The 23532-nt window shown below is 41.6% G+C and overlaps 1 protein-coding gene across 1 annotated transcript; it reads right to left on the bottom strand.

Annotated features, from left to right (window-relative positions):
- Positions 1–1217: 1217 nt before the first annotated feature.
- ASNS (asparagine synthetase (glutamine-hydrolyzing)) lies at positions 1218–20569 on the bottom strand. Its single transcript, XM_068405198.1, has 12 exons — positions 20502–20569; positions 19032–19314; positions 16521–16758; positions 14900–15085; positions 14524–14625; positions 12239–12366; positions 11333–11459; positions 9486–9592; positions 9046–9146; positions 4423–4504; positions 4017–4172; positions 1218–2654 (listed from the first exon to the last, which is right to left on the bottom strand). Exons 2-12 carry the CDS (start codon positions 19278–19280, stop codon positions 2448–2450), a joined length of 1683 nt encoding a protein of 560 aa, XP_068261299.1. The 5' UTR covers positions 19281–19314; positions 20502–20569; the 3' UTR covers positions 1218–2447.
- Between the last annotated feature and the right edge of the window lie 2963 nt (positions 20570–23532).

The following is a 23532-nucleotide window of genomic DNA, read 5'->3' as shown; positions in this document are numbered from 1 at the left end:
TCCTTCCTCAAGCTTTGTAAATAAAAAATTAAACTTACTAATTTAAATTGGGGCTGCATCAAAAGCAGCATAGCCAGCAGGTCAAGGGAGGTGATTCTCCCTCTCTACTCCGCTCTTGTGAGACCCCACCTGGAGTACTGCATCCAGCTCTAGGGTCCCCAACATAAGAAGGACATGGACCTGTTGGATTGAGTCCAGAGGAGGGCCACAAGGGTGATCAGAGGGCTGGAGCACCTCTCCTGTGAAAACAGGCTGAGAGAGTTGGGGCTGTTCAGCCTGGAGAAGAGAAGGCTCCAGGGAGACCTTCTAGCAGACTTCCAGTACCTGAAGGGGGCCTACAGGAAAGCTGGAGAGGGACTTCTTACAAGGGCATGTAGTGACAGGATGAAGGACAACGGTTTTAAACTGAAAGAGGGGAGATTTAGATTAGATATTAGGAAGAAATTCTTTACTGTGAAGCTAGCAAGACACTTGAACAGGTTGCCCAGAGAAGTTGTGGATGCCCCCTCCCTGGAAGTCTTCAAGGGCAGGTTGGATGGGGCTTTGAGCAACCTGGTCTAGTGGAAGGTGTCCCTGCTCATGGCAGAGGGGTTGGAACTAGATGATCTTTAAGGTCCCTTCCAACCCAAACCATTCTATGATTCTATGACATTTAGTTAAAATCACTAAATTTAAGTAAAAATTTTGTGCATTACCTGCACCCAGAGGCAGGCTCATTCAAAATTTTCTAAGTGCATTCAAGTAATGACCTCAAAATGTGTTGAGCCTATTTTTATCTCAGGCAAATGCTATTTTCTTATCATCTCAGCCTTGGGAAGTTTACAGTGAGTTGTAAATCTTATCTTTACACATCAGTACCTAATCAACATACTCTGTACTACTCTCCCAAGTCAAAATATACTTTATTGCTTCAAAGAAATCTAAAAAAACAAGCACATGGCCCTAAAGTAAAGAAGGCTGCAGGAATGTGTTACCTTACTCATCATATATTCATAACTAACTAGTATGTGTGAGTTTATGTCAAAATATGGCCACTACTGGCCATAGCTGGATAGTTCATGGGCTCCATGGTACCATCGAGAGGTTTCAGTAAGGTTTCTGGAAGAGATTCAAATGCGTGATTAGGGGGGGAGTAAAAAATAGACAAACAGTCATTTTATGAAGTTTTTAAACCAGAATTGCTTATATTTTGTCTTTTAAATAACAATTGGCTTTGGTTTCCTAGTCAAGGGGGACAATAAACTAGATTTCTGTCTCCATAAAGAGCATCATGCTAATGAAGTCAATCTGCAGCACACATATATATTTTTTGACCACCCTTATGTTTAAGTTACCTTTAAAAAAGCAGCCCCCATGCCTCAGTAGTTAATAAAAAGTTGTTCTGGGTAAAAAGTAATTTGGTTTTCAGTAGGGTAGAAGAAGTTCTTGTGGTTTCTGAAGAAGCTTTTCTTCCATTTTTCCAAGCAAGGTATCTGATCCCATTGTCTTCAATGATGCTTTGTCTGACTAAACTCTATGGTTAACAAGGTTGGTCCATCACAGAGTTGGCTACATGCAGTTGAGCAGCAACACTGTTTACCTTTTCGTCATACAGGTGGAAAAACTCTCACAATAAATGAAAAATTTCTTAAAATACTTAGCCATGCAACTTCCATCAGACTGATACAAATCACCCAGTTAACACTATTTTCAAGAATAATAAAGGCATTTAAAAATTGAAGCCCTTGAGTTAGAAACAAAGACGTAACTCGGCTTCTCGTCTGTTCTGCTCTTTGACAACAGTCGCAGTACCTTTAGACTGCTGACATATTTACAAGATTCAAAACAGCCAACTGGTGGCCTGACAGTAATGACTAAGACTCCCATTCATTTAATTAAGTAACACCCAGCACCACCACTATTATAAACTCTAGGAAGCATCTCTGCATAGCTATGAATATCTAAATACCTTTTGAAAAACAGACCAATGTTCTCAGGAATGCTTAGAAAGACATTCAGAATAGAATAATACAGACAGACTATCCAAATCCCACAGCCAGGAACACAAATCACTAAATAGCTAGGCTCAAATTCCCCTTTGCTCAGAGGGCCTGCAGCGTTTGCATCATTTAGCCTTATTCAAGTCCTCAAAACAGAGCTACCATGAAAATATATTAAATGACTGCAAGGCAAATTACTACAATCGAGGTCACATAAGGAACAGAGCTGCCAAATAAGGTAGTTCCTTGTCCACAAAGTATTTTCCTGTGAATTACAAAGTTTTGGTACAGCAGGGTGAAATTTTAATAGTACACTAATCACAGAAAGCTCTTATTTCCAATAGCATTGTCAAAATGCAACTTAAAGAACATTTAAGCTTTAGCTTTGCATAATTTGTTTGGTTTTTTTAAAGCAGAGTGCATGCAAATTGCTTGCAGCACTTCTATTTGGGGGATTATTGCAACAGCCTATTCTTGGGCTGACTTGTAGTGTTTCAACGTGCGAGCAGAAGGATCAGTAGCTTTAACCCATCTTGGCATCCAGTAGTGGGGCAACCAGTTGCTTTGCCCTGAGTAGTGCTTTTCAAAGATCTGGCGGTAGTAATAACTTTCTTTCGTTTTAGGAGGATTGAAAGGATATTTCTCTGCTGCCTTTTCCAGTAGAAGATCATCAACCTATAGACATAAGCAAAACTCAAGTTAAGCTGCAAATACATTTAACTTTTACAAGTCAATTTGCTGCAAGTTAAGGACATACAAGGATTCACCAAGCACTGAATGCCCATAGGTTTAAAAAAAAAAAAAAACCAAACCTCTATTCTAGAGGCAGAGGTTTCTGAATTTTTGTCATAGGCTCCCTTAATCTTTATGAATACATAACTATATTTCCAGTGCTGTTAATATTTCTCTCTGTGTTATATGTGAAGCCCATTTCTCTTTGGGTTACAATCACCTTTGGTAGTAAGCTCACAAAAACTTCTTTTCCATCCTTTTCTTTGCTGTGAATCAACCGGAACAACTTAAAAGTAGTCTTTTTTGCTGTGTAAGCAGCTTCCTGATTTTTTTTTTTCAGCTCACAGAGAGCTGTTGACTCTGCTTGTATAACCAAGCTCTTAGCAACAAAAGACCTGGGATGCAGAGGCAGACATCTGCAGTTGCTATATTGGCTAAGAAAGGGAGGATGAACAGTTGCACCAGTTGAGGCAGTTTCTAAAGCAGCTAGCTTCCACTGCCAACATGCTGCCTAACTCCTCACAGTCATGAAATAAATCTGCCCGTACTACACCAATCCAGGCTCAGCACAGGCAGCACAACACTACTGCCTGACCCAACTACTTTCTTGCCTGTGGATATAGAGAAAGAAAATGGGAAACAAGCAGTAGGTGGTAGGACAGACAAGCACCCGTCCACAGGCTCGACTACACATATTTCTGTATAACAGAGCTCTGGTGTAAATTTGGTGTTATTCTTTCCTCTCAATGATTAAACTGCTTCTGTACACCAGACATGATAGTCCTTTGTCCAAAGCCAAAATGCTTTAGTCTTCTTTGGTTAGCAGTGCAAGCAGACACTTTAAAAAGGGGCTTAGCTAGGCATGGCTGGGAAAAACGAATGACATCTAAACAAGAAAGGACATTATAAAGTCATTATGCTGTTACTCAGCTGCGGAGTAAGTTCATGCAAGTGCCTTCAGCTGAAGCAGCTGCTTTGCGTGTAACCCAGAAATTGTGTTTCCCAACACACAGTCTTGTTTGCAATCCAGATACTTAAATGATGCTCATTTCCTTACACAGTCATTTCTGTCAGGCTCTAGCATTTCTTTACATCTAGGATTTTGAGTGTCTTTAACCAACTCAGATAGCTAAAAGACTGTTGATTAAAGTTTATGTTGCTCCTCCACCATGAAGGTCAAGTTACTGTCATATTCAGATTTATTCTCCCAACTAAGCATGTGAGCTGCCTTGCCTTGGCAGCCATATGCAATACACCTAAACGTGAAAGACCAAAAAAAAAAAAAAAAAAAAAGCAGTATTTTACCTGTTGATCAATATAGTCCTGAAGAATAGAAAACCAGGATTTCTTTACTGATGCTATACCATCACTGAAAGCTTCTTTGGGTCTCCAGAGTATTTCTTTGGGAAGCAAGTTGGAATCTTCAAAGGACTGTCTTAAAAGGTATTTTTCAATTCCATTCTGTTTGCAGAACAACAAACAATGTTGTGAGTCTCAGGAACTGCAGTGCAAAGATCTGGCTTTAAACACCTAAGAAATGCTTTCCTTTCAGACGGGCTGGTCAGAAAAGGGCTTCCAGTAGTCCAACAAAAGTGCGTGCTTGACTTTGGGTAGAGGACTTAACCATTTAATTCAGCGATTTGGTCATGCTTAGAATACATATCAGTGAATTTGCAAGCTTACACTTAGGTCCAACCCTAGTTTTACATACCTTTGGGATTCGCAGTTCTGCTGGTAGAGATAAATAATAAGAAGTAAACCGATGATCCAAAAATGGGACTCTCAGTTCAAGACTAAACAGGGGAAATAAATAGAAAAGATACTGAATTAATCCAACACATCTACTTACAAATTCCATAATGGTTAAGCTTTTCCTGTCTTTCACATAAACACAAGATCTTCTGCTTTTACTTAGAAGAAATTTCACTTGCATATTCATGACTACCTGCATTTAATTAATCCATTTGGAAAGTTAAGTATATGGTCTGCACGGATTAAATAAAGATCTCGATGATTCATGATGCCATCTGCTGGTCAGCTTCGAGTACAATGAATTTAAAGACCACAGTCCTGCAGGATTTGCAACCACCATTCCACCTAAGCAAAAACACATTGAAAAAGAAAAATCCTTTTCACAGAATCACAGAATCACAGAATCACAGAATGTTAGGGATTGGAAGGGACCTCGAAAGATCATCCAGTCCAATCCCCCTGCTGCAGCAAGATTGCCTAGACCATATCACACAGGAACGCGTCCAGGTGGGTTTTGAATGTCTCCAGAGAAGGAGACTCCACAACCTCTCTGGGCAGCCTGTTCCAGTGTTCGGTCACCCTCACCTTAAAGAAGTTTTTCCTCATATTTATGTGGAACCTCCTGTGTTCCAGCTTGCACCCATTGCCCCTTGTCCTGTCAAGGGATGTCACTGAGAAGAGCCTGGCTCCATCCTCATGACACTTGCCCTTTACATATTTATAAACATTAATGAGGTCACCCCTCAGCCTCCTCTTCTCTAAGCTAAAGAGACCCAGCTCCCTCAGCCTCTCCTCATAAGGGAGATGTTCCACTCCCTTAATCATCTTCATGGCTCTGCGCTGGACTCTCTCTAGCAGTTCCCTGTCCTTCTTGAACTGAGGGGCCCAGAACTGGACACAATATTCCAGATGCGGCCTCACCAGGGCAGAGTAGAGGGGGAGGAGAACCTCTCTCGACCTGCTAACCACACCCCTTCTAATACACCCCAGGATGCCATTGGCCTTCTTGGCCACAAGGGCACATTGCTGGCTCATGGTCATCCTGCTGTCCACTAGGACCCCCAGGTCCCTTTCCCCTACGCTGGTCTCCAACAGGTCTGCCCCCAACTTGTACTGGTACATGGGGTTATTCTTGCCCAGATGCAGGACTCTACACTTGCCCTTGTTATATTTCATTAAATTTCTCCCCGCCCAACTCTCCAGCCTGTCCAGGTCTCTCTGAATGGCTGCGCAGCCTTCCAGTGTGTCAGCCACTCCTCCCAGTTTGGTGTCATCAGCAAACTTGCTGACAGCGCACTCTAATCCCTCATCCAAGTCATTAATGAATATATTGACTAGTACTGGTCCCAGTACCGACCCTTGAGGGACTCCGCTAGACACAGGCCTCCAACTGGACTCTGTCCCATTGACCACCACTCTCTGGCTTCTTTCCTTCAGCCAGTTCACAATCCACCTCACTACCCGATCATCCAGACCACACTTCCTCAGTTTAGCTGCGAGGATGCTGTGGGAGACCGTGTCAAACGCTTTACTGAAATCGAGATAGACCACATCCACAGCTTTACCATCATCTATCCACCGGGTTACGTCCTCATAAAAGGCTATCAAGTTGGTTGAGCATGACTTCCCCTTGGTGAAGCCATGCTGAGTGCCCCTAATGATCCCCCTATCCTTGATGTGCCTAGAGACAGCACCAAGAACAAGTTGTTCCATCACCTTTCTGGGGATGGAGGTGAGGCTGACCGGTCTATAGTTACCCGGGTTCTCCTTCTTGCCCTTTTTGAAGACTGGAGTGACATTCGCTTTCCTCCAGTCCTCAGGCACCTCTCCCGTTGCCCACGACTTAGCAAAGATGATGGAGAGTGGCCTAGCAATGACTTCCGCCAGCTCCCTCAGCACCCACGGGTGCATCTCATCAGGGCCCATGGATTTATAGACGTCCAGATTGCTTAATTGGTCCCTGACCCAGCCCTCATCTACCAAGACAGATTCCTCCTCTATCCTGACTTCTTCTGGGGCCTCAGGGGTCCGGGGATCCTAAGGACAGCCTCCAACAGTATAGACAGAGGCAAAGAAGGCATTCAGTAACTCCACCTTCTTTTTATCCTCTGTCTCCAGGACCCCCACCTCATTCATCAGTGGGCCTACATTGCCTCTAGTGTTGGCTTTACCTGCAATGTATTTGAAGAAGCCCTTTCTGTTGTCCTTGACCTCTCTTGCAAGGTTTAATTCCAAGGAGGCCTTAGCTTTCCTAATTGCCTCCCTACATCCTCTGACAACAGACTTATATTCCTCCCAAGTGGCCAGCCCCTCCTTCCATGATCTGTACACCCTCTTCTTCCACTTGAGTTTGCCCAGCAGTTCCCTGTTTAACCATGCAGGTCTCCTGGTACCCTTCCTTGACTTCCTACTTTTGTCCCCAGAGAACTCCCGAGTTGCTCACTGGGATTTGCATCAGTATTTATAAAGATGTCACAGAACCAAGCAAGGATTTCTGTTGTCATTTCTGAAATCCACATTTGTTTGTGTTTTCAAGAAACAACGAAAAGGAGCTCGCATGGACACCATTAAGCTATTGACTACTGATCCTGCAGCATTTACACAAGTTCTCTCCTATACCAGTGGCAGATATATATATACAAAGTCTTCCTGCTTACATTCTCTTATGCATACCATGGCTTCTAGGGACACGGAAGGCAAGAAATAAAATTACAGTAACTGTGTCTTTGGTAGGAAGAATCCCTCTCAGCATGTTTCCTGAAGAGACATTATGCTGCCAAGCTTTAAAGTCAAATGGAGATGTTACACTGCATTCTAGTACTTTCATTGTCTCTGTAGCTTCTCCTCTGATGAAAAGCTTCAACTACTTCAGGTAATACCCACCTTACCAAAAATAAAGCACCATCATTCAGCAATCAAGTACTGAGTCTCAGTTTCCACATATACTGACAAGATTTGCTTTGCAGTCTTTCCCTACAGTTATTTTTTTCTCACTGATAAAGGTATTTTCATCATTTCCTCTCTACTCTTAATTCCTCTCCCTTTTCTCCATAAATCTGGACACCTTAAATTCAGTTTTAATTTGTCAATACAAGGGTCCTTTCTTCCTAGCAATGCTGCAAAGCTGACCTCAGCTTCTCTCCAAGAAATGGCACCTCTCCAAAGAGCAGCAGCCAGAGTGTGATATTAAACAGCCTTGAGTATGTGGACGAACTTTTCAGCACAAAACAAATTATGACAAATGGCAGGTCTCATGTACCCTGTCCATCTTTTATATAGGAAAGAGAAACCTAAGGTTATAAAAACCTGGGCAAGTCATTTTGTCGCAGGATCAATACACAATGCAAGTTTCCTGGTAGGTAAGTTTTTGCTTTGCCAAAGGTACCATCTTTTTCTCATCTATAGCCAGCTTCACAACAATATTCTCCTTCTAACTAATGTATTTCTTTAGTAAAATAATGCTATTTTCTGCAGTGTACAATTTGGTGATTCTTTAAGGTATCAGTCACGCAGCCTGTATCTTAACATCTCTTTATTACAGTCAGCTACCTGACTCAATGCACATATTTTTCCCTTTCAGTATGTTTTTTTTAATTCTTCATACACATGCTGATTATCAGATTCCTCTTTGTCTAAACCTCAAAAAACCCAAAGTTAAATACAACTTTGCCTTCCCTCCTTAGCTCTGCATATTTATATTTCTAATTCACTGCTTCTATAAAGACCAGTACAATCCCAGACAAAAGATATTTCCTGCATCAGTTGGCAACGCAGTGGGCCCTACAGTCACAGAAGACCGGATTAAATTTTTCAGTGTGGTTTGCTGTTGCTCAAATTCCTTCAGGCTACAACTTCAATTTCATCTTGGCATACAAATCCCCAACAGTCTTTTGCTTCAGAATCAAGAGCTACTCTAAGCCGATGCAATGAATCAAGAGGTACTGTAGGCAGATGCAATTAGGTTCACAGTTTCATTCCTCCTCTGTTTTACTGTTCAGAAACAGTACCCAAACCCACTGTCTTTGCTCATCCACTAAAACTTTCTTTGGTAAAACACTGTCTGTAGCAATCGCAATAGCAAGTTTGTCTAGTGGTGTTTAGAACAGAAATGGGATTGATGATTACTCCGAAGACCAGATTTGCCTGCCCTGTAGACTGCTAGCCATCATGCTGTGGGAAGCACGTGCTTCCCACCCATTCAGAGCACAATGAGTGCCCTGAGGGTGGGAAGGGCCTGTGCCTGTGGACCCTGAGCGCTTGTGCATACCTGGAACGTTAGCAAAGCCTGATCTGCCAAAGCACGTAGTGTGTGCAGTTGTATTAAGATACAGAGCTCAAGCAGAGTATGGGGTGCACCCCAGTTGCTATGACTACTCTGAAGACCGATGATCATCTTAGAGTAGTTTAGGCCCAGACAGTAGGAATAAAATTATCCCGCATCACAATATTCTGAATCACTTAGTAATTCAAACAGTAACAACAAGTCAACAATTAACTGTTGTAATTTCCTCAACAGCAGCAGAACTTTTACATGTGCTTTTAAATCACATGAGTCCTCAGCATCCAAGAGACTATGTTTTACCCGTGTGCTGCAGTAGTTCTGTCCGCACGAAGTACATCAAACAGGTAGAGCTCCTTCAGAAGCCTCTCGCTCTCTTCTGCGGCTTCTTCAGGAGATGGTGCCTGTAACCAGACATATGCATGTAGCACACAGACATAATACAGCTACACTGAGGGAACCGTTACTTGCTGTCCTGTGTTTGAGTTGTAGTGATCACTGAGTGGTCTCAGAACTAGCAAAGACTACACACAAGAAATAAGAGTCTCAGGAATTTTTTTAAGTTTAAAAAAGTTATTTTTTAGGTGATTAAATCCCTTGGATTTTATGCCATGTCAGGAGAAAGTCTCAACCACTATACAGCAGTGACAACTTTTAAACATCACACCTTGAAATCTCAGAGATTTTCTGCTGAAGGGGAGAACAAGCAGCTCAAGGGCTTTCTGTATAGGGAATATATTTACCTTGTGGAAATATATATATCCTTGTGTCAGCTCATCTGATCCTTCTCCTGAAAAAATGACCACACTGTCTGTTTTCTTCCGTATATATTTGGAGACAAGATACATACCTTAAAAAAAAAGGCATAAAGTTATTAAAATAGAGCTACATGTATGATGCTATATACAGCTAGTAGAGTTTTAAATTTAGCATTTTAGAAGTTTCTCTCCTACACTACTTTCTTCTGTAGCAAACAACTGCAATACGCTAAAATAACATCTCATTGTTATTCAAAGCCATCAACAGCCAAGCAAACTAAGTGCTGCAAATATATCTAAACTGTGTACTTACACTTAGCCCTCAAAATATCAGAAAGATGTCAGTCTCTGTGATCCTGGGAATGCTGGAGGATTCCCATGGGAACACAGAGAGGAGTTGTTCTGACTCAGTTCAAAATTAAGCACATGATTAATTCCAGCACAGTCCTGAATAAACCTTCTAGCTTTGGAGAACAAAACTACCAGCAAAAGTTTCTGCTTAACTCTCTGCCACTGTGGGTTAAACTGGATGAAGTCCTTTTTTCAATTATTTTTTTAAAGAACTATTTATTAATCAGAATTATGCCTTCCCCTCATTACAGCTTTCCAAACAATATGCTTTTATAACAAAAGTATTAGAGATCTAATGAAAAGGACCTAGTTCATTACTTCTCATACTAAGCAGCAATCACAAAGAAAGATGACAGCTTAAAAGGTGGCTTTGTGTTTTAAAGAAACACTTTCAATATTTCACATTGCAAAGTCCTATCTTCACATACCAAATTCCACTCAGAGAACTAGGCAACACAGTTATGAAAACCTATTTGGCTTATTAACTTTTATACAGTGTTTTAGGCTGACTCAAGATTAACTGGGTAAAATGCCGTAGCTGGCATTACACAGAAGGTCACATTAGATTAGAGTTTTTCATTCTTACCAAGTTGGCAACCCTTTGTAAGAAGCTGATGGTGACTTCCTTAATTCCTCAGAATCAAACATAGACAAACATCTCGGAATCAGAGGCTTAGGAGAGACCTTATCACTCTCTACAACTACCTGAAAGGAGATTGTAGTGAGGTGGGTGTTGTTCTCTTCTCCCAAGTAACAAGCGATAGCACAAGAGGGAACGGCCTCAAGTTGTGCCAGGGGAGGTTTAGGTTGGATATTAGGGAGAATTTCTTCATCAAAAGGGTTGTCAAGCATTGGAACAGGCTGCCCAGGGAAATGGTGGAGTCACCATCCCTGGAGGTATTTAAAAGATGTGTAGATGTGGTGCTTAGGGACATGGTTTAGAGGTGGACTTGGCAGTGCTAGGTTAACGGTTGGACTTGATGATCTTAAAGGTCTTTTCCAACCAACATGATTCTATGATTATAAGAAGTCTACCTGGCTTGCGTGCACATGTGAGGATGACAATACTTGACTTTAGCATTAAAACTATACAAGGAATAGGGTAATCATAACTGTTTTGCTATCATAACTTTCAGTACCTCAGATAACCTGTAAATTTTCCCTCTTCCTTCAAGGTTCATACTTATCAGAGCAGAAAACCTAGACTTGTAGATATAACATTTCTTCTTCATATAACTTCTGTTTTTTATCCCAAAGCTTCACGAACAGCTCTTGACAATTGTATCTACAGTTGGTGACTTTGAAACTAATAACTAGTTTTGCCTCAATGTGGTATCACAGACAAGACTGGGAAGCAGAACCTGGGGGTCCCAGTTCACAGATTCTGTGACAGCTAAAGGATCTAGTATATGACTACATGATTTTGCATAAAATTTTATTCAGGTGATATAAGGCAAAGATTGCTATTAAAAAAATCTTACCAATTGAAGCTCTTACTGTTGTTATATCATAGGTTTCCAAGGAGAAGATAACCTCTTCTATTGCCTGAATTCCCTCTTCAGAATTAAATATTACTTCATGATGTTCACTGCCTATATGTGCTGCCACCTGTTTGTAAAAGGTCACAATAATGTATTGCTTTTCGATTAAAACATTTTTTTAAATGTACATTGTGTTGAAAACACACACACCGAGTGAAAACACCAGCTGCCTTTTGCCACAGTGAGAATTATATGACATTAAGCCAAGAAAAGATGATATTGTAGCAGCCCCTCTGACTTGCAGTGGTACATTCACCAGAGGGAACATAGTTTCCCTAATTACAGTGCTCAATCATGATTACAACAGACCATCCAGCTGCTTGCCAAAAGCATAACAGAATCAGTAGAGGCTCTAAATACTCTGGACATTCGCCCTGAAGAGAAAAAGCAGCTCAAAAGCCATGACAGCCTGGATACCTAAAGGGTACCCCAGATGCCAAACAGTTTGTACAAGGCTCTTAATTCAGTAAGCTGACAATTAACTTACAATATTTAACATATATACAAATGCCATAGCATAGGAACCATAGCATAGAGATTTATCCTAAAACCCAGAGGCAGAATCGAGACAACTCTGAAGTGTCCTTTTGGTAACAATGCAATGGAAGTCTGTCATGAAAGTCTTCAAAATGCAAGAGAAAACAGGTAAGGCTCAATTATCTCTTTTGTAAGATTTAACTAAGCAGCAAATGTTGTACTAAATGATTTACTGCAAACTGATTTACACCATAGCAATACATGAATATTCAGAATTACTATTAATACCATACTATGAAGTTGGCACCATTAATATACACTGTTTAGCATTCAGCAGCTCAGAACAACTGAAAGCAACGCTTACTATACCTTTCTGGCAGCCAGTAAGTCAGGACTGTTTTCCATTCCAATTGCAAAGGTTTGTAATGGATAATTGATGTTGGCTTCTTTCATCAGTTTCAGAAGAACAGCTGCAACTAAGCTGGAATCTAAGCCCCCTGCCAACAAAACAAATTATTTGGTTAGGTGTTTGACTGGGGTTTTTTGTTTCCCCTTAAGGACACTGAATCTAGGTTGTGGAATCTCATGGGTGGGCTTCATTTTTAAGCCATGTGAATCCAAGGTACTTCTTGTTCAAGTGCACATTTACCTCTGCTTAACAAGAGAATCGGGCAACTTTAGCGGAACATTTTCAGTAACAGTTGTTAGTACTTTTGGTGTCAGAAGCATCACTGGAAATCCTTCTTTAAGATACCCAGAAAGTATTCTGAAAACGCTGTACCACTACAGAACATGCCCCTTCTCAACTCTGCTATAAAGGGATTTATTCTCCATTTCAAAACTGCTCTCTGTCCTCTTCTTACCTACACATCTGATACTCTAGTGAAAGAACTATGTAAATCTTTTTTTTTTGTTTGCTGTTTGAACAAAAAAGAATTAAGTAAAAGAAAAGAACGTTTAGTGTAAGGATTCCTCTCTTCCCCAATCATTTTTCAAAAGTGTGTTTCACACATTTTGAGTGGAATTAATTTTTTAAACATCACTTCAAAGTGAAAAGGTTCACTAGTGGCATTCTCTTTTCTCCCCCTCTTCTTCCTCAGAGGAGGACAGTGAAAGGATTTGAACAGTTTGGAAAACAAACAGAAAGAAAACCAAGAGATGCACAAGGTGCCCAGATGTACTCTAAGGCTCCTTATTCTCATGAGCTAGTTCTGCTACTCCTTGACAAGTTCTACTTTCTGCTCCCTTTTGAAGTACTGAGCAAAACACAGTACCTGTTCTCCCACACCTGCCTGTAGTTCTGACAAGCATGAGGCAAAATTCTCTTCTCTTTGTTTCCTACAGTCTGCATGTGGTTTTTCAGCTGAGTGCATTAGCAGCCATTCCCACCCTGATCCCCTTTGTGAGCATGCTATCTTGTAAAAAAAAAATCTGTAGAAAATACATGCAGAGTCTGAGAAAAGGAGAGCAAAGAAATCAAACTGAGTGCTTAGGATGTGGAAATTGGGGAAATCAAAACCTGGGTTTCCACTGTGAAGTTGCAGAACTCCCTCTGTGACTGGAAACAAAAGCACTTCTCCAACTGTGATGCTCCAAGTATACTCAAAGTTGTGAAGCACTGAGATACTCTGGTATTATACCAGCACGGGCACTTAGTTTTGCTACTAATACATTCTGCGTGTGCATCTGAGGAGCTGCTGACTGCCTTTTAATTTGATATCCGAAATTTGGGCTTTGAACAGGCTTTTTACTGAGGCTGGTGTCTTCCAACTCTGCATATCTCATTTCATTTACCTCCCTCCTACTTTTTTGATGCCACAGTAAGGAAATGGTCCAACAGTATCTCCTAGCCAGTTCTCTGTCATTCAAATGCACATTTAGTAGGGTTCATGATAAATGGGTGTAATTACTGATGTTCAATGCCTGCATGAACAGCATACCAGAACTCTTACCTACAAGTACAAAGTGCTACAAAAACACAGTAAATAAGATGTCAGTCCCATGGCTACAAAGACTTACCTCTGTAAAGTACCTCTGTAACACTCAACCACCAGATCACAACACTGATCAGCTAAGTCAGTGAACAACTTCCTGTACCACAAGCTATTACCTCACCTGAAAAAGACTGTAGCAAATAATTTTGGTTCAGATGCTTCCCTGTAATTTGGTAAATCAAGGGCAGTCTAGGATGGAGGCTAAAGCAAAGAAGGGGACAAGTAAGAACTTCACTTTCTCCTGCAATCTGAAACATGCCAAGGCTTTTTTCTACGCTCAGTCTATGCAAAGTGAATGTAATAATTACATTTCTTTCTAGACACCAACTTAAGCACAAATCTCATATATTTAAGAGTATATTGGGGGATTTTTAAATAAGAATATTATATTTCTTTCCTCTTATTTAAAAATGGTCGGTGTCTCAACAAGGCAACATCCCAGGCCAGAGTAAACTTTAAAAGCATAAGACTTTCAAGATACTTGTAAACTGGAAAACTTTATCACAAACTAACAAGTTCTCTGTTCTCTGCTCCAAAAAGCAAATGAAGATTCACATCACTTCTGGTACATCACAGCAGAACAGTGTACTTTCTTCTAACTAGTAGAGGATGGGAGAAAGAGAGGGAAGATACAGAATCATTGTGATTCTTGCTACTTACCTGACAAAAGACAACCAATCCTTCTGTGAGCCATCAAACGTTTTCTAACACCATTTTCAAACAGAATACGGATGTTGCTTTTCACTGTTTCAAGATCAAAGCCTGCCCGGAAAAGAAAAGGAAAGAAAATTCAAGAAGTGTACTTAAGACTTCGCTGGATTATGCTATTAGGAAACAAAGACGTTTGTCTGAATTTCCTTTGATATGAAAGCTTGCAAGTTCTTCTTTGTACATGACTGCCAACAAAAACAATTCTCAAGTTCCAGCATTATAAAGGTTCTTCCAGGTTTTTTTTTAAAGGCACTTATTTAAACCAATCAATGCAAATTTTATATTCAAAGAATATATTTTTGCAGCAAATGCTTTGCTGCACTACCTGAAGGCAGAGTTTCCACTGTATCACATGCAGCATGGAGTGGTTCATCTCTATAGCTATGAAATTTTACTAATTCCACTGATATGACCTTGCCAGAGGGCTTTAAATCCAACACTTCATAATGACCCGGGAGAAACGGTTCCACTTTAGGACATAAGGATGTTGAATGCTTTAAGTTGATAAGTCCTACAGATAAAACACGAAAAAAAAGTCAGAGTTTTTAACCTAGGATGGTTAAGTTATATCTTACTCAATAGCCTCTGCACTAAAACTATATACAAATATTTTCTCCAGACTCTAAATTTGGTATTAAAAAATATCATTTTGAGTCAGAGTCTGCCCTGGCTACAGCATGATTCTGCTTCTGGCAAGTTGCACACATAGATCTGAGCCATCTCAAGCTGAGGCATATAGCAAGAGAAAGGAAGCCAGCAAGTTTTACTAATTGGTAAGTAGCAATTTTATTCCTGTGAGCACTATTCTAACTGACTACATGATGTCCAGGTCAAGGTGTAATATGCTTATGAGAATTCAAATGACAGTTAATAACCAATTTTGTGTTTAAAATTAAGTGTAGTCAAGCTAACAAAAGGTTTGTAATAAAACTACATCACTGAAGTGATTGCTTAATTGACACTGATTTAGTGATTTCATAACTCATCAGTTCCAGACTGATCTACACCACTGCTAATGAACGCCAAGAATCAGACTTGTAGCCAAACCTCATTTCCATTCCTCTTGGGAAAGAGGATGTTTTGCACCTGCTGGTCACTTGGATGCCCCTTGAGGAACTCCACAAAAGAGATACTGATTTGCTGTTAGAGAGAGACTGGTAATCCACTGTGATGATTATGGGACGCAGTCCCTAAAATATTCACTTCCCTTCTTCCTTCCCAATAAGCAGAGATGATACAGCTCTTAATACTAGTACTTAGTACTACTATTAGAGGAGTCAACCTACATTGGAGTCTGATAATAAAATTGATATACAGTAAATGGTATACAGTAAATGGGGGAGACACAAGTAATCAGCAATAAGCTCCCTTTTGGCACTGTTAGGATTTGTTTATGCAAGTATCAAGACTACACATAATTACAAAAAAAAAAAGTGTGTCATCTCAAAGGAAAAAAGTTTTCATTGAATAGAATATGTGTCACTAGAAAATTACCCAATACTACAGGAAATTTCAGTAGGTTTTTAAAATTATTGGCTTTTACAGATTAGCAGTTTTTGTGGCATTATTTCCTAGTTCACCATAGAACACCAGGAACAAATTCTAATATAATTTACCATAGCATAAATCTAGCCTAACTCTATAGACTAAATTTAACTTTGGGGTAACATAAAACATCTTGGGCCCAATACTGCTATGATTTCAAAACACAAAGAATTACAAAAGTAAATAAGCAAGTTATTTTAGAGATATTAAGGTCAATTAAACATCTTAAGAGGTTTACTGTCCATGGTTTTTGTTTTAATGATGTGTAGTTCTTATACTACTAAATGTAGTTCATTTATTACTGAACTTACAGTTCACTTTCTCTTTACACTTGGAGGAAAAACCTGACAAAGAAGTTTGTCTCTGACAATACCTAAGATACTAAACACAACTGGTTTTACCTTTTGCCTCAGAACAGACACCCAAAAATCCATCATCAGTCAGCACTTTAAACAGTGGTCTGACTCCATAGGTATCTCTCGCCAGGAACACTTTCCTGTTTGCAGTGTCCAGAAGGATGAAAGCAAATACACCATCTAGCATGGATGCTGTTTGTTCTATTCCTCCTCTGTTGTAAAGATGAAGGATAACCTCACCATCTACTAATGTTTGATATTCAAATCCAAACTGCTTCTGCAACTAAGAAAAAAATATAAAGAAAAACATGAATAAGCATTTGCAAACATTGACTGCTTATTAATTGAAAAAACAATGCCATTCATGTAATTGTTTAACAAGAAAACTAAGGCTTTTTTTGTAAAATCAAAGTTGAAGACTTCCATAAACTTTTCTACCAAAGAAGGAAATTATACTTTTGTGTTCAAACTATTATCCAGGATCATCTCTCAGACAATGTAGATTGACTCTGCAGTCTTAAGCAATTCACATTATGGCAAGTTTTCAGGGATACATTTCCATCTGAGGATGTCAAACTGCAAACCCATGACCGTGGTCTTCAGAAGCACTAGCCTCCCCATCTCCCACAGACAAATGGCAGAAGCAGGCAACCACTGCTTCTAAAAAAAACAACTCAAAATAGGACCAGAAACAAAGACATAATTTATTGTGGCTTCAGGTCACATGGTGCCACTTTCTAATCAGATAATAATGACATTTAGGTAAGCCCCACCCCAAAACACATAGACACTGGTAACATCTCTGCAGAGTAAAGTACTTCAGAAATAAACTTTGGTTTACTTATGCAGTCACTGCAATTCCTTAGTGGGTTTTTTTTATGCACACAGAGAATTTCCTTCTGCCTAATCTTCCTCCATTCCTCAAACTAACCTTTTCATTCTGCCTGTGCAGATGGAGTGGGGGAGGAAGAAATTAGCTGTCAGACTTAAGTCAGACCAAATATTCTTCATGTTCTTGTGGTGCTGCTCTTAAAGTCCTTTCAACATCTACCAGACAGGGGGAAAGAGGAGGTTTCAATAAAACACTAAAAAGCCAAGAAACCTCACAAAACCAATGCTTCAGCGTTTTAACTTAAGTTCCTTGGTTTTAATTGTTATTTATGGGGCAAAGTCTTGGATCAAACTGAATCAATATTAAAATAACTAAGTCATTGCCCTGAACAAGACGCCTGTTTCACTAACGATCCTTTCCTAGGTAGGTTTCAGCCACAAGCCTGAAAGAAAAATCTATTTATAAAGAAAGAGGGTACATAATGTAGTGAGAACAACCAAACAAATTCCTGCTGATGGCAATGCAAGCTTTGCACCATGAAATTGCCCTTAGGACTGTGTGTGTAGCACAACTGAGAGTAATTCTTACTGCTTTCAGCAGCAGAAAAACCACAATGCAAAACATAGCAAGTATTACAGACTGTTGATACAATACATTTCATGTGGACTGCAGGGCAAAGTGTATCTGACGTTTCAAACAGCCAGATATTTGAAGACTGGGGGGAAGAAAAAATCCGTGCCTATTCAAATTCCCAATGACGTTACTGATGTCACTGACATCACTGACAGCAGCCTAACTCTGACTTCAAAAATATGTTAGAAGCACTAAGATATCTCAGATTATTCATACGTTTCTGATATAACCACGCTCAGTTTATGATTCATTTTAAGCATTCAGTTTCAGCATGATTCAGAAACAGTCACAATTGTAAGCTGCTTTATGTGCCAAATTTGGATGATCTGAATCACTTCCCTTTACAAGTAACACAGGCAGCACGGACATCTCAGCACAGCGACTGAGGCACACAGACGATGTTCAGCGGCAGTATTGCACCCATCAGGGACGTTCAAACACTTTAGGAAGTACAGAGTTGCTGCTTGTTTTGTGCCCAAGAGACTTGCCTAGGTGGCTCTCAAAAACCCCACAAAGCATCTGCCTGAAGCTAAAGGACTTTGGTGGCCTACTGGAAACATCTCCCTAGCGCTTGTTCCTTCTACATAAATACATAAGCATGCATGCTATACATATAATACGCTATAAGTGACATATCCCATCTAGACAAATATGCAGAAATAAAAATGCAATACCCGACAGCTTGGAGAACGACACAAAATAACTGAAGAGCAAGACAGTCTAAAAGCCTTTGCATTATAAAGAGAGAAGAAGGGGAGCAAGAGGCTTGGAATTCCCTTCCCCAAGAGATAATGAAGAATGCATCTTTATCTGAAACTGAGCAAAGCTGAAGATACAAATACTTATTGCCCTTCTTGTCAATTAAAAAGTGATTTTTCAGTATTAAAGACTAAGTATGTTGCTATCTAAGCCACCACAGACTCACAGCTCATTGAGATAATTTACTTCCTTTTAAATACCAATCATTTGATAACTTTTAAAAATTTTTCTGATATTCTAATCTACCATGTTTTAAACATTTTCTGAATATCCACTAGTTTTGAAATTAAAAAAAAAAAAAGAAAATGCCATATGATCCATACAACACTTACCTGTTTGAAATTGTAGATTTCTCCATTGTAACACAGCCACAGATATGGGAATTTCTTCACCCGGATTGGCTGCATACCATATAACTGATCAACAACCGCAAGGCGGTGGAAACCAAAACAACAGTTGGTGAATCCATTGACGTTCTCAAAACGAAACGCATCAGGACCTCTGTGTGCTATTTTCATGGCACTTAGACACTGGACAGAAAGGCATTCATCACTGCCAAACAGGGCCCAGATACCGCACATGGTGAGGCTGTTGATCTACGTGAAAGTGGAGAACCTGTTCAATAAAAACATGAACGTTACAAGCAAGAGCTGACACCTAGGAAACACAAGTAACAAATGTAGACTATTAATCACTTAACTGTCAAGAGGACTGATCAAGAGAATAGCAGACTTCACTAACACAAGGTAAAACATAGTTACCTGGAATATGATAAGCAATCTTTGTCCAGGGAAGAAATCAGGCTTAAGCTTACCTTTAGGTTACACCAAGGTTCTCTATGATTTTTTTATAGAGTGCATATAGAACAAATCACTGCTAGGCATTGGGTATGACCTGTTGAAGTAGTATCATCTCAAAAGAAATGTTAACAGTCCTTTCAGTGTGCAGCCTTTCAGTATATAAAGGGGGCTTATAAGAAAGAGAGAGGTTTTTTACAAAAGCCCGTAGTGACAAGGGGCAACGGTTTCAAACTTAACGAAGGTAGATTTAGACTGGACTTCCCCACCGCAATGGCTGGCCCAGATGGGAAAGGTGTGGAGTGATCAATGTTGGTGCAGTGCCGTGCTCCCCTTGGCATGCCTTTGCCACCCCAGCGTCCCCTGCAGCTCTCTGAACCCTAACCCCAACTAACGATAGAGGTGGGCTGAGGCTGAGGACCTGAGGTCAACTGATGGCGCCAGGGACCGCAGTCCCAGCCCCAAGCTACCATTAGAGTTAGGGTTCAGAGAACCACAAAGCCTACAGCTCCAGGGACACTGGGGTGGCAAAAGCATGCCAAGGGGAGCACGGCACTGCACCAACATTGATCCCTCCACACCTTTTGAATCTGGGCAAGCGATGGCGCTGGGCAGCTCAGCCTCAGCACATGAAGCCCAGCTTTCCCTCCAGCTGGGGCGGCTTCCGGGTCCCCCACGGTGCCCGGGACTCTCCCAACCGGCGACCGCAGGCACCCGGCTCAGTTTCTCCTCGCGTACGCCCGCCTCCCCCCGCGCCTCCCAGCCACACGCCCTCCCCTTCTTCCGACGGCCGCAGCGCACCCTGGGCCCGCCGCCCCCTCGCTCCGAAGCCAGGGCAAGGCACACCGGCGGGGCGAGGCGCCGGGAGGAGCGGCGGAAGGCCGGGCCCTGCGGGGGGCTCGCCCCGGCGGCCGCCCAGCGCGGGTGCGCCCCTCCGCCTCCCCGCCTGGCCCTGCTCGACGCGGCCCTGCGGCCCAGAGGCCGCCGCCCGCACTGGTGTCTTACCCCGTCCCGGCTGCCGGCGCAGGCAGAGCTGCCGTCCGCGCCGCGGCGGGTGATGAAGAAGGCGGCTCCCGCCGCCGCCGGCTCCTCCCCCGCCGCCTGATGCTGTTGAAACCCACTGCGAAGTTTCATCATGCGGCTCCCGCCCCGCCGGCCGGCCCCGGCCGGGACCGCGGGCGTCAGGCCACGGCGGCCCGGCGAGGCCAGGTTGATGCCTGGCGAGGCCCGGCCCGCACCGCGCCGCAGCCTTTCCCTACGGCCCCGGCTCGGGGAGCCCCACGGCAGGGCAAGAAATCCGGGTTCTGCCACCTCCCCCGGACCGCTGTGAAGAAAGGCGCACGCCGCGGAGTGTTGCTGGGCTGACTAGGCTTATGGGGGCGATTTGCAGCCATCAGAAATCTGCTCCTGCAAACCTGCCCTGACTTGTGTAGGGTGGAAAGTGCTCAGCCACCGGCATGTGGTTGCCTTGAAGCTGCTTTATTTGGTTTGGGAGAGTGCTTGCAAAGCTTACGCTTTTGGAAGCGTTTACTGAGGACTTAGGATTTTGCTGTGCAAAACTCGGTTTTGAATAATAGATCCTATGGGTAAAAAGGGATTTTGATGCCTACCTGAACTTCATTATTGGGCAGTTTTGCCTTTTTGCCTTTGAGAGTGCTAAAGTAAATGAAATTCAACTCTGAAGAGTAGGATGTGAAGTACTAAATATAAACCTTAATTCTGTATGCATACTTCAAGAGAGCCATTAGTAGTAATTTGCGTGCAGTGCACTTTCATAGCTAGCTTTAGTGGACTTAATGTAAAACTGCAGTGCTGTGCATAAAGTTCTTCAGGTTGTGCAGACTGTCAGCAATAAGCGTGGTCTGTGTGAAGAATTTGAAAAGGACCTTTAAGAAGCAGTTAAAAGGATATTTTTAGGCTTTAGAAAGAAAAATGTGTTGAAGCGTCCTATGCATGAGACTCCAGTGCTGATCAGGAATAGATGTAGGAGGTTTCTGTTCAGCACAGCTTCACCTGAACACAGGACTGGCAGCAGCAGAGGCAAGGCTTTGGGCAGCTGAGAGATGCCATGTGTGAGCTGTGCACCGCTTGGAAGAGCAGAGTGAAAGTGCGTTCAATGACACACTGAATCACTGCTCACAGAAGAATAGTGGTTGTGCTGGGAAACACCTTATATCTTGGTTTTTTTTTCTCAGAGATCTAAATGTCACAAACTGCATTTTGAAAAACTACAAAAAATAACAGACAAATGTTGTATTAAACAAGGTTGGTGTTTTGGTTTTTTTTTTGTCAGAGACTTTTGTAAGCAGCTTTTCTTTACATCTTTACTTCTTTTCTCCACACAGAGAAAAGATTTTTGGATGAGTCTGCTCAGGCTTAAGTTGTTGTGTGGACATTTTCATTTTATGAGCAATTCCTGGTTCATAACTGATCTCATGAAGTGCTTTACAATGGTAAGTCATAAACCATTCAGTAAAATAAGAATCTTTTCATGGAGAAACTGAAGCAGTGAAGGTGAGAAGCAACTTGCAGAAAGTGGCCCAGTAAGGCTGGGCAAGCACAGCCAGGGAAGAGTGAAACCTAAGTTCTGATTAATGTCTGCACCCTTGGGGCACACTGGGTAACAGCCACATATTTATCGTCCCCTTTACTACCCACTTCTAAAAACTGGAGATAACTGCTGCATTTTACTATGTCTTGCATGTTTAATCCCCTATTTTAATGGAGTTTATGGTGTTATATAACGGACTAATGGCAGGAATACCACACAATCTGTTTTTAAACATTGGCAGTGTTACTGTTTGGTAGTTATGATAGCGCAGGTGATAATGATGTGTCCCTGTCCTTTTCTAGCCTTTCCTCTACTATTGCCAAGTACCCTGTTACGGTCCCTTTACATTAAGTGTCATTCTTCAATGTCCGATCTTTTCTTTCAGGGTATCTGCAGACAGCACTTGATGTAATTACACTCCACTCTCACAGCTCTGTTCTTCTCAGTCATCTTCCTTCTTGGTTTTCTCCTTCCTGCAGACATTATCATGTGTAATAGTTTCTCCAAAGCATTGTCTTTTCCACTTTACTCCCCTAAAGCTGATTTTCCCCTCTGTTTTTGTTGAGAGGAATTTAAATTGATGCTAGCAGGGTGGAGAGAACAGGTTTGAATGTAAATATCAGGTGCCATGAGTGGCCAAGAGACTTTCGACTTTGTTGTATCATCTGTTGTACCTGAGAGGAGAGTAACCATCTGGCCACAGGCTAAAACCATTTAAGAATGGCTGAAAAACACTATAAGAAAGGTCCTGATTAATTAATTAAGAAGTATTGGATTAGTATTGTTTCTAATCAGCTGAAATGAAAGGATAAGAGGTTTCTCTGAAGGCAACAAGTAAATGAAAGGTCAAAGTGAACAGGTAAAGGAGTACAAGGTAGAATGAACTGTTGCAGCTGCATGGCTGTTACACTGGGCTGGCCACTGTCAGCTCAACTCTCAGATGAGCATTGCTCATAACTGAAGTCTGTGCTCCTCATTTTTTCCCACTAAAGATTAATACCTTTGCTGTGTCCGCTGGGTGTGGTGCCACCAGCATGCCTGGAAGACTGGAAATGTGTGAGTTCTGGGAGAACCATGAAATCTGTTTGGAGAGGAGGCAGAACTGAGGGGAAAGTGGAGAAGTCAGAGGCTGTGATTAAGACAGACATACAGTGAAGGTCTTCTGCTTTCACAGTGATCACTAAGAAGTTTACAACGTATAGTACCTGGGGGTTTTACAGGGAGTAGCCTCCTGAAGGTATCCCTTATGATTTCTGGCTTTTTGCATGAGAGAACACGTTTCAGCTGGTTTTGTGACGGTGGCTCTCCCAGCATTCTCTTCCCATCCTTTGCTCTCCCCAGAGCTGTGCAAGAAAACAAGATCTGAAGCACAAAACAATGGTCAGATGCAAATATCAGAGAAAGATTTTCCTTTTTCTGTCACCATCAATGCATATACTCTGCAGTTTCTCAGACAGGAACTGAACACCCTTTGTTGATGGTGAA

The sequence above is a fragment of the Nyctibius grandis genome, chromosome 7, assembly GCF_013368605.1.
Source record: "Nyctibius grandis isolate bNycGra1 chromosome 7, bNycGra1.pri, whole genome shotgun sequence".
NCBI classification, from domain to species: Eukaryota; Metazoa; Chordata; class Aves; order Nyctibiiformes; family Nyctibiidae; genus Nyctibius; species Nyctibius grandis.
Note: the sequence above shows the minus strand (reverse complement) of the source record. Positions and strands in the feature narration are given on the sequence as shown.

Bases quoted from the DNA above. Each gene is read 5' to 3' on its own strand.
- ASNS (XM_068405198.1), bottom strand. From the start codon at position 19,280: ATGTGCGGTATCTGGGCCCTGTTTGGCAGTGATGAATGCCTTTCTGTC. The intron at 4,505-9,045 runs GTAAAACATAGT...TCCCCTGTTTAG, and splicing joins AGAACTACTGCAGCACACGG to TCTTGAACTGAGAGTCCCAT. The intron at 4,173-4,422 runs GTATGTAAAACT...TTCTGCAAACAG, and splicing joins CAGAACTGCGAATCCCAAAG to AATGGAATTGAAAAATACCT.